The sequence below is a fragment of the Diospyros lotus genome, chromosome 3 (genome assembly GCF_014633365.1).
Source record: "Diospyros lotus cultivar Yz01 chromosome 3, ASM1463336v1, whole genome shotgun sequence".
NCBI lineage: Eukaryota > Viridiplantae > Streptophyta > Magnoliopsida > Ericales > Ebenaceae > Diospyros > Diospyros lotus.
In genome coordinates, this window is record NC_068340.1 from 2431845 (window position 1) to 2442840 (window position 10996).

Here is a 10996-nt window from a genome sequence, read left to right on the forward strand (position 1 = left end):
ATATAAATTTTACCATAAAAAATATAAAGAATCAACCAGAATTACTAATCATCACCTAATAATTCTTTATTTAAAATATTTTATTTTTCTATTTGCATGTATGTGGCGACGACACTTTTAATTAATTTTTATAATTATAAATTTTTTTAATAACTAATGATATTGTAATTTTTTTAAATAAAATATTTTTTTATTTACATTAATAATAGCAACCTCTGAATCATAAAAACACCAAAATGATATCGTTTCAGCATTTTCAAAATGTTTCATACTTCACAATGTAAAGAAAAACCAAAAACATATTTTTGAATTATTTTTGTAATTTTAAAAATATTTTAAAACTATTTTGTAAAAGTTTCCGATTTAAAAATATATTTATGTTTTACAAAAACAACTTGTATTGATATTTAATTGAATAAATGATAAAATTTATGTTTCTATTTAATTATATTTATGAAAAATTTATATCATTTTATTTATATATATTATGCCTGACAAAAATATTGGACAAGATATAAAAATGGGGAAGAGAATGAAATGTCACGTGGCGACATTATGAAGTGCCATGTGGCAAGCTAGCCATGGGTGGCCTTCGGGTGGGGTTGCCACCCCTGAGTGCCACTCGGGGGGTGTGCAAGGGGCAACTTCCCTCCTATGCGAGCGCGTGTTTGGTCACGCGCAATGCGGCAGGCTGGGGGCACTCGAGGGTAGCATACCCCTGAGTAGGTGTCAATCGGGGGTAAGGCACCCTCGAGTGCCCCCACTTGAGGTGTTGTGCCTTAGCGCGCGTGACCAGCAAGCATGGCCCCGTGCGCCCTCGTGCACGCAACCCCGTGCACATCCACATGCAACCCCACACGCACAAATCCTAGCACCCGTGTTATTGTCAGCACTCGCGCACCCCACACCCCCGAGTAGGGGTCATCCAAAGTGGAACGATCTTGTTTGAGTGCCTACATGTTCGCATTCTTGCGCCAACAATTTCGAGGAGATTCGATCCCAACTACTCTCGCGTGACTCAATCAAAGCCCCTTTGAGATTCTTGTAGTGGAGATCGGGTCACACGACACATTGATGCCCCTCCCATCGCTATAAATAGGGGGTCTCTTCCTCTCATTCAGTTCGCAAACTCTAATACTTCAATTGATTCTTTGCTTTGAAGTATTTCACTTTTACAAGTTTGACTTAAGCATCAGAGGGTATGCATGGGGATTTTCACCTGCGTCCTTAACCGACTTTTTTTTCAACAGGTCATCTATCGTCTAAATGAGTCATCCATCTCCCGAGTGAAGTCATCCATCGGTCAACTCAGCCGCATGAGAGTCATCCCTTCCTCGGGTGAGGTCATCCATCGCTCTAATAAGCTATACGCGGGTCATCAATCGGCGGTTTTCTATATATAAATTTATTGTTATAATCATGTTATAATAATATATATATTTTATTTTTTTATTTTTTGAAAACTATTATTTTCCCATTTCAGTTTAGTATCATATTAAACGTGTAACCTAAACCGCAACAAAAGCATGCTCCGAGAGGTGCAGCAGTTACTCCAACTGGAAGGGGTTGAAACTCCCCACTCGCCCCTAAATTCCTCCCAAAACAGAATTGTTATTGCAATTAAAAATAATTAAAAGCAAAGACAGAAATTAACAGAGTAATTTAATTTGATATTCTCTCTCTCTCTCTCTGCTCGCAGCAGCGCTCCGCAGATCATACCAATGGCAGCCCGCCGCAGCAGCGTCCGAATCGTGGTCGTAGGCGACCGCGCCACCGGCAAATCCAGTTTGATCGCCGCCGTGGCTTCCGAATCCTTCCTCGATAAAGTTCCTCATCTTCTACCGCCGACTCGCCTCCCCGCCGATTTCTACCCCGAGGGCGTCCCCATTACTATCGTCGATACTTCATCCAGGTTGCATCTAGACACGCGCGGGAAGAAATTTGTGTATTATCCTCTGTATATGCTGGTGAATTCCGTGCTTATCGTTTTGGTTTTTGTTTCGTTGTTTGCAAATTTGATATTGAATTTAGTTTGGAGAGTAGAGGGAAGCTCGCGGAAGAACTGAAGCGAGCAGATGCGGTGGTACTAACGTATGCGTGTGATCAGCCTTCAACGCTCGATCACCTGAGCTCTTTCTGGCTTCACGAGCTTCGTCGACTAGAGGTTAGCGGTTTGAACTTTTTATTTGAGTGCCGATTCTTTCTTCATCACAATCGATGATACGCCTTACGACTTTAGAAGATCGTATACGGTGTTCAGCCTTTTTAGCCATGTTTCGCTTTTGTTACCAGAAAAGAAAAAGGGATAAGGTGGCTCGGGTTTTTGGCATTTTGGTTTTGGATCCATGACAAGGGAGGCCTTCTTTCTCTAGATTTGGTTTATTTATTTGTTTTCTTATTTTGACGTATTGTGCTGCTGATTGTTAGGTGAAGGTGCCTGTGATTGTAGTTGGTTGCAAGCTAGATTTGCGAGATGAGCGTAACCTCACGAGTCTGGAGCAGGTGATGTCACCAATCATGCAACAGTTTCGGGAGATTGAGACTTGTATAGAATGTTCTGCAGCTAACTTAGTCCAGGTTTGTCCACGTAGTTATTCTGTGTTGCAGTAAACAGCGTTTAATACATAGGGGTTTTGCTCAATCTTGGTTAAAAGAAGTGATTCGGTTTCAGGATGTACTCTTGTGCAACTATGTGGCATCAGCTGCTTTCAGCCTCATTGCTTGACATAATACATATAAAATTACACACCAATCACTCAGTGAAGTGTAGACAAGTAGATTGTGCTACTTGAATTTCTATAATGGTTTCATTACTTGGACTTTGCACGATGAGACTTGGTGTTGGCATCAAAAGCATTATTTTGAATTTGGATTTCCGGCTTTAGTAACATGTGTTTCTTGTTTCTGAGCTGCAATATGGTGGGACTTCGGAGGTGAATATAATATACAGACCCTGTTTTCTGCTTTTTAGGTCCCTGAAGTATTTTATTATGCTCAAAAAGCAGTGCTTCATCCCACAGCCCCACTATTTGATCAGGAAACCCAGGCCTTGAAACCTCGATGTGTGAGAGCATTGAAACGGATATTCCTTCTCTGTGACCATGACATGGACGGTGCCTTAAATGATAGAGAGCTGAATGAGTTTCAGGTTTATTTCCCCTTTTTCTATTTCTTGTCTATCTTTTGGTCTTCAAGATCATCAAACTTATTTATTTAACTTCTTTCTCTTGGAAGGAGGAGGGGTAGGAGGTACTGTTGTAGTGCCCCAAGTCTGATACTGTGAAATGATTTTATAAACAATGTAAACAGGTTAGATGTTTCAACGCTCCATTGCAGCCTGCTGAGATAGCGGGTGTTAAGCAAGTTGTGCAAGAGCAGCTACCAGAAGGGGTCAACGAGCTTGGGCTTACCTTGGAAGGATTTCTTTTCCTGCATGCTCTTTTCATAGAGAAAGGGCGCCTTGAGACAACGTGGACTGTTTTACGAACTTTTGGTTATGATGATGATATTAAGCTACGGAATGATCAGCTTTCAGTTCCATCAAAGAAAGCTCCTGATCAGGTATGCAAACCGAAACCGATGCTCATTCTTTCAGTCACGCAATTTATTGTGATGTGTTTATTTTCCAGTAGAGGAATATTATTGAAGTTCAGGGGAACCTTTTCTTTGACTATGCTGAAATGTGTTGAGGCAACTTGCATAACTAAATGAGATATATGCTGTTTTTGTGCTTAAGTTGTTGAGTTTCTTAGTAATCCTTTGGATGAATTAAAATGCTCATCTCCTCTGATAATGTGAATTCTTAAATTTTTGTTAATACTTTTTTTGATAGTAATCCTTTCATATAAAAAGTTCACCCTAAGTGGCTTTTGTAGAGTTTGGAATTGACAAGTGAAGCTGTGGAGTTTCTGAAGGGGGTCTTCAGTCTCTTTGACACTGATAAGGTATGTATAAGTGTTTTCCATTGTAGACAACTTCTCCTTTTATGTAGCAGTCTGTCATTGAAGTTTTTAAAAAGCACATCAAGTTGTTTATTGATGTGCCATGGCAAAAACCATTCTTTTGCATTTTGAGGTCAGATTTCATTGCAATTTCATGGCCTAATTTTTTTTTTTTTTTTTTTTTTGGGGGGGGGGGGGGGGGTGGTGTTGCAGGTAATTTGAATTTTTCATTTTTAGAATCCTAATTCTTAACTTGGTTGATGTGATTGACCATTTTTTAATTGAAATATCTTGCATAATGGCAATTTGCTCTTCAGCCATCATACATTTGACTCAATCACCACCCAGGTGTGTAAGTATTGAGTGCTACAGGTGTATGTCTAGGCAGTGGATCTGTTTAAATCTTAATCCTAAGATGTTAAAGTATGTATCTAAAAGTTAGATATAGATGCAGGCACATTTGTGAACATTTAAATGCAAAATGTATTAATTTCAGAATAAGATTTCTTACTTTTTAGTACTATACTTGAAATTAAGGCTTTGTTTATTTCGATGTAAAACATTGTATGTTGGAAAATGTTTTTTTTTTAAGTAAAATGTTTTACTCAAAAATATTTTTTTATCTTATTTTTGGGTGTTTGGTTTGCATAGTAAAATAATTTCCATAAACTAGCTACATGTATATCTGTCAACATATATGTATATATGTATGTGTGTGTGTGTGTATGGTGCATGTATGCAAGTATTGTGTATATGTGTGTTTGTGTGTGTGTATATATACATATTGTATATATATGTATGTGTACATGGATATATGTACATATATGACAAGGTATTTGATGAAAGAAAAAATAATTTATTAGTTTTGGTGTAAATAGGAAAATGACTTATGAATTTTAAATTGGCAAAGTCATTTTCCCTTCTTTGGTATAAAATATTTTTATTCCTTCTTTGGTGTAAAATATTTTTAATCTTTTTTTTTTTTTTTTTCATCAAAACACTAGAAAATGAGGGAAATATTTTACACCCAACCAAATAGAGCCAAATTCTGTCATAGTGGCTGAGCATTGGTAAACAAGGGAAACAGAGGAGTGCATGTAACACTGCTTTGTAGTTTTAGGCCTGTTTTCTTTTGTGATTTCCGTTGGGATGCACTTTAAGTATTATGTAAAAGTCCATTAGTATTGCGTGGTTCCAACATGCCTTCATATTTATACTTTCGCATTTTGTTGTTGTATGTAGTCAGCACTTTCCTAATTTTTGTGCATGAAATTTGGCATTGAACAGGATGGAGCCTTGCTGCATTCTGAGCTTGAAGATCTATTTTCAACTGCACCAGAAAGGTGAGTTTGCTTCACTAAGCAGTATTGATTATATGTATATTTCTCTTATTTGCCTCATTATAACATTACTGTCAACAGGCACATAATATATGTGCATGAGAAAATTTATCAGCGTATTTTCATATGTTATACACATGTTGCTCTTGGTTGTAACTGATGCAAAGACAACTAAACATTTATCTTATACTTTAGGTTATCAGAAATTGTTGTTTGTGGATGCAAGAACTTTTCTGAGATTTAGGTTACCATAGATTATTATTTGTGCTATGAAAAGCTGGTTGCTTATATCTCGTATGGTAAATTAAGATCACAGTATGTATGTTCATGTTGCACTCCTACTTGAGACACAATGTGACATTAAGGGCCTGTTTGGTATTGCTGTGCTGTTCAGTGCTGTCCTTTTTTTGTCCTGTGTTGTGAAAGTAGTGTTTAAAAAGCAGTATTTGGTAACTGAGTGTGATGATTTGTTTATTAATGCGGGTCCTACTATAAGCTGCTTTGTTTTTCATAAAATGCAGGGTAACCTACTTTTTTAGAGAAGCAGCTATGGTTTAAAATCAAGGTTGTGCTTGTGATTGTTGTTGTTGTATATTTCTCAAAAATGTGTGATGCAGGCCCCGAACCAAAGAAACAAGAGTAGTCCTGATTACTTAAAAACCAATATCAATATTCATTATTATTCATCAAAGTCTAATCTACAATACATTGCTGAATGATTATTTATAGACAACTAATAGATAAAAATCTATTCTAACTACGATTCTTTGATATAATCTAATCAAGATAATTAGGATTCTAGGAAATAAAAGAAATCAAAAGAAACTAGAAACAAATTAAAATAAATAAACCAATAAACCAATATTAGTTTTTTTTTTATGCCTAAAATATTGTTACCCAAAATATTTATTTCTATTATTTTCATTAATGTGACAGCAATCTTTTTACATTTCTCAAGGAAAAAACCTACTAATTGTATTTTTTTAAATTTTCCCCTTCCTCAGAAACAATTAAGAGAATAAATATGAAATAAAGCCATTTGGATTGCTTGGATCATGATATTCATTGAGCATACCATATTTTGAAATGTGCATACTAATTCGTATTTTGCTTTGCTATTGCCATTTTGTGGTGACAGAGATACAGATTAGACTTGGTCACAGTAGCTCTTCACTTTGAGAAACTGTCTTTTCAAATACATGCAAACAAGTTTGTGTAGATCTAGTAACAATCTTATTCTTTTTAACCTTAAACATGATGGTTGCGTGAGAGTAGAAACTTTATGTTAAGAATGCCAATGGTTTGCTATGCCACGGATGTTGGCTAATGTTATTTTCTTGTTATATTTAAATGTGATGAGAAAGTCTATGGAGCAATGAGGGAGAAGGATGGACATATCAATCCGTTTTAACTAGGATTTCTTTCTGTTCAGAAGGAGAGGTCTAAATTTCACGCTCTGATTTAATCTAGCTTGTGTTGCCGCATATTTCATCCATTAAAATAATTCTAGTTGTTTCCCTGCTTAGTCCGTTGTTATTATAGAATAATAGTAATTTATTTGCCAAGCTCTTTTAGTTCTAATTTTTATTTGCAATTTCATTAAAATTGGTGGCTCCTTTACATTTTCTTTACCAATTCCATTGCTTTCCAGATGGATTTTAATCTGGTTGACTTTTACCTGGCAAAGCTTTTCATCTTATATATATATCTGTTTTATGTTTTGAATCTCAGTCCTTGGGATGAGGCTCCTTATAAGGATGCTGCAGAGAGAACTGCATTGGGGGGTATATTGCTTAATGGATTTCTGTCTGAGGTGTGTCTGCTTGAAGGTTAACGCTTACTAGCACTTGCTTATGCAATTTGTTTGACTTGTAATTTCTTTTGTTGTCTTGCACACAGAGAGAATATAATATATATTTGTAGATATATCAAAATTTGTCTTTTTTGGGGGGGGTTGGGGGGTATTACACTTGAATCGAGCAGACTCTAATACAAGAACTGAGCTAATTACCTGATGCTAATGATACAGATGAGCTAATTTATATTAGAAATTATCTTCTGATACTTTTCTGTTTTAGCTAACAACTCTCCCTGGATCTTTTTGGCAAGTGGTGGGTATGACAATTTTGTAAAGCTACCCTCTTAATTTGAATTAGCTGCGAACACACCATTAAAGTTGCTTTCATCTTGTTTTATCTTCAATTGTAAAAGAAGTAGTTATTTTTGTACCCACTGGAAATTTGGAAGAATTGTTTGTTTTCTAAAACTGACTTGGTGAAGTACATAAAATTTGCATTTTTCTGTAGTTAAACTGGTCGTGATTATTTTGATGTGATTTTATTTGAATGATCTCCACCAACAAACCCCCCCCCCCCCCCCCCAAAAAAAAAAATAAAAAATAAAAAATTGTTTCTCCCCTGACATGCAGATGCAAGAGGAGTCAGGCATCCACATTAGGGCAAACAAGGTCCAATTTCCATACTTACTGCCTTGGGGCGGCTAATCTTTTAAAAGATTGGTGGAAACCTATAGCCTTACTAGGTAGAACACCTGAGGGATTTGCTTTTTTCGGCCTTTCTTTTCATTTTTTTTTCTTTTTAAATAAACAAAGTTATCCTCCTCCTTGTACTATGAACTGTCATCATAGATATCTTTAGGCAGCATGCTCCTGAGCTATATGTTAATTGTTTCCCTTGTCTACATATGCTTGCAGTGGGCCTTTATGACTCTACTAAACCCAGCTAAAAGTTTGGCTAATTTGATATATATTGGATATACTAGTGATCCATCATCGGCACTCCATATTACTAAGAGAAGGTCATTTGATCGAAAGAAGCAACGTACAGACAGAAATGTTTTCCAGTGCTTTATTTTTGGACCCAAAAAAGCTGGAAAGTCTGCAATATTGAATTCATTCCTGGGAAGGTTTGATCCAAAGCTTTGGTTTACTCAAAATGCTGTCATTTCTGATTTTAATTTGTGGTCTATTAATCAGTTGCTTTGTTTTGCTTTTATTTACTGTTATCCCACATTTTTCTCCTTTTTTGTTGTCTTCATGCATTAAAACTGTGACTTTTACTTTTTCTTTTTGGCTCTTGGCTGTTAAAACATTGTAGTCTCTTGTTCATCCTTTCCCTTGTCTCTTCTTCCAAGCCACTCAGCAGTATAATTTCTTGCTCCTGATTCTATCAACAGGCCTTTCTCAGACAATTATTATTCAACTTCTGAGGAGTCTTACGCAGCAAATATCGTTGATTTTGCGGTAAGTATTTTAGAAGAGTAATGTGATCTGTTGGTTTGGCAGATCTCCACCCCTCTCAATGCTTGAGCATGAACACATGTAACTCTCTGATGGGATCCCAAAAAGTTACTTGAACACATGTAACTTTTTAAGGAAGAGGAAACCATTAAATTATTGTGAGTTAGGAGTTCAAAATTTTAGAACATTATTAATTTGTTGTTTCTTTTTCCATTTAGTTTCTAATTGCCTTGATTGCTAATTAGACGACCTTATTTACATTTGTAATACTGTTGGAGGACTAAGATTTTATTGGAACAGTTATACAGAGTAGCTCTCTCCCCCCACCCCCCCTGGAAATCTTTATCTTTCTTGTTATTTCTCTCTTCTTCTATTGGTGACTGCATTTCCCGGATACGACTCTTGTTCTCTCTTTTGAGTTTGTTTCTACTTCAAACTATGTGACTTTGTATGTTGCAGGGAACTAAAAAGACTCTTGTACTGCGGGAGATTCCGGAAGATGGATTTAGAAAACTTCTATCAAGTAACGAGTCTCTAGCAGCTTGTGATGTAGCAGCGTTTGTATATGATAGGTGGGCGTAAATTTCATAGAAACAATTGTGAAATAATCACATTCTGGAGGGCATTGCCACATGCATCAAAAGAACAAAAAAGGAAAAAAGAAAAAAGAAGAAAAGGCCAATAACAGCAAAAATAAAAGGTCAACCACCAAGCTTGCTGAAGATAATTATATTTTGTTGCCCTTTTAACAGCTTGTGTGTGTTCTTGCTGCTGCTGCACATCTTATCAGTTGCTGGATAATTAATTTTTTAGCCCCCTGCTTGTTTCTCTTTTTAGTTTTTATTTGTTTATTTATATTTTTCTTGAATGTTATTTGGACTGCTTGTTCACCACCGTAGATTTATACTGCCAAAGTACCTTGGAGCCTAACTAATATCATTATACTATGTGCCATATCTTTCAAGTCCTCCTTAGAGTGTCTTCAAAGCCAACTAATAGTCTAATACCAATATACCATAGGCTGTTATCTTTCTGTTCTTTTTTCTTTTCAAAATAATATTTTGATGGCATGACACGAACTGGATTTTTATTTGTAGTTCGGACGAATATTCTTTGAAAAGAGCATCAGAATTACTTATGGAAGTGGCTAGGCGAGGAGAACAAAGTGGTTTTGTGGTGCCTTCCCTTCTCATTGCGGCCAAGGATGATTTGAACTCGTATCCAATGGCAATAAAAGATGCGGCAAGGGTATTTTGTTCTATTGGCTGCAATTCTTTTTATGGTTCTCCAATCACCGCTATCTGCTCTAGTTTCCAACAGAGACTAACAATAATTCCTTTTTGACTTCATTTACAGGGGCAACTACACTCTTATTTCAATTTCTTATTTCTCTAACTTTATATATACATCTTTGTTTCAGATTTGTCAGGATATGGGAATTGATGCACCCGTTCACCTCAGTGTGAAGGAAAGAGACCTGAATAACGTATTCAGCAGAATTGTCAATGCTGCTAGTAACCCTCATTTAAGTGTTGCAGAAACTGAAATTGGGAGAAACCAGAAGCTCTACCGGCAGCTGGTCAATCGTTATCTCATGCTATTGTCTGGTAGGTATCTGTTTTTTCAGTGTAGAAACAACGCCTCCATCATTGATAGTCAATTTGTCATTTTAACTTTATTTTTCTTCCTCGATTATTTTCCTGGAAAACTGTATCTTTGACTTTGTAGCGATTGTATTGCTATAACGAAATGGTTTGCGCTGAACATTGCAGTCGGGACAGCTGTCGCTGTGGTTGGCTTGGCAACCTATCGCGCATATGCCGCTAAGAAGAGTCACTCTAATTAGGTAATTCTTATATCAACCATCAAGCTCGAGAAGCTGTTGTTACTCTTATTACATCATCATCACCTTCAATGGCTTAAATAACCGGCCTAGTGGTTAATTGCCCCTCATCTTCTCCTCCATATTTTCCAAGCCGATCATTGCCCCTTTGTATATAGAGAGAGAGATTTGAAGTTTCCTCCTCTTCTTGAACATGTAGCTTTTGTTTTTTTGTTTCTTTGCCATTTGGGACATCTGGAATTGAAGCTTCCCAATATGGCTGGCTATTCATGGCAACTAAATGTGCTTTCAAATTGCCATGATCTTCAGATATTATTTACCTGCCTATTTAAGTATGAACTCTTTGCCCTTTGATTAAACATAGTGAAAACCTGCCTGATTGTTGAATCACTTAGGCCATCTAGTGGCTTGTGATTTTTGCATTATTATTGCCTCAGGTTGCTTTGCCCCAAATATTTCTTGAATTTTAAACTTCACTCCACTTTGACCCTTTTAAGGGATGTCGTGGTTAATTTTAAAGAGTTCAAGGACTAATTAAACAAATTTTAATTAATATTGGAGTCGAAGAGTCAAAGTTTAGAGATATGCAATCAAATTATTCTTTGATTATAAA

General features: G+C 36.4%; 1 protein-coding gene across 2 annotated transcripts; it reads left to right on the forward strand.

Moving 5' to 3' along the window:
* Positions 1-1579: 1579 nt before the first annotated feature.
* On the forward strand, positions 1580-10773 carry LOC127798094 (mitochondrial Rho GTPase 1-like). Of its 2 annotated transcripts, none has more exons than XM_052331408.1 (14): positions 1580-1912; positions 2032-2164; positions 2428-2577; positions 2972-3148; positions 3310-3561; positions 3876-3944; positions 5229-5284; positions 7013-7094; positions 7995-8206; positions 8477-8543; positions 9000-9112; positions 9638-9788; positions 9961-10147; positions 10313-10773. In XM_052331408.1, the coding sequence occupies exons 1-14, from the start codon at positions 1722-1724 to the stop codon at positions 10384-10386; spliced, it is 1914 nt and encodes a 637-aa protein (XP_052187368.1). In that variant the 5' UTR covers positions 1580-1721; the 3' UTR covers positions 10387-10773. The 2 variants fall into 2 exon arrangements, with proteins under 2 accessions (XP_052187368.1, XP_052187369.1); XM_052331409.1 differs by having other exon boundaries at positions 1897-1912; positions 2293-2577.
* The last annotated feature ends 223 nt before the right edge of the window (positions 10774-10996 follow it).

Bases quoted from the DNA above. Each gene is read 5' to 3' on its own strand.
- LOC127798094 (XM_052331408.1), top strand. From the start codon at position 1,722: ATGGCAGCCCGCCGCAGCAGCGTCCGAATCGTGGTCGTAGGCGACCGC. The intron at 3,149-3,309 runs GTTTATTTCCCC...CAATGTAAACAG, and splicing joins GAGAGCTGAATGAGTTTCAG to GTTAGATGTTTCAACGCTCC. The intron at 3,562-3,875 runs GTATGCAAACCG...TGGCTTTTGTAG, and splicing joins CAAAGAAAGCTCCTGATCAG to AGTTTGGAATTGACAAGTGA.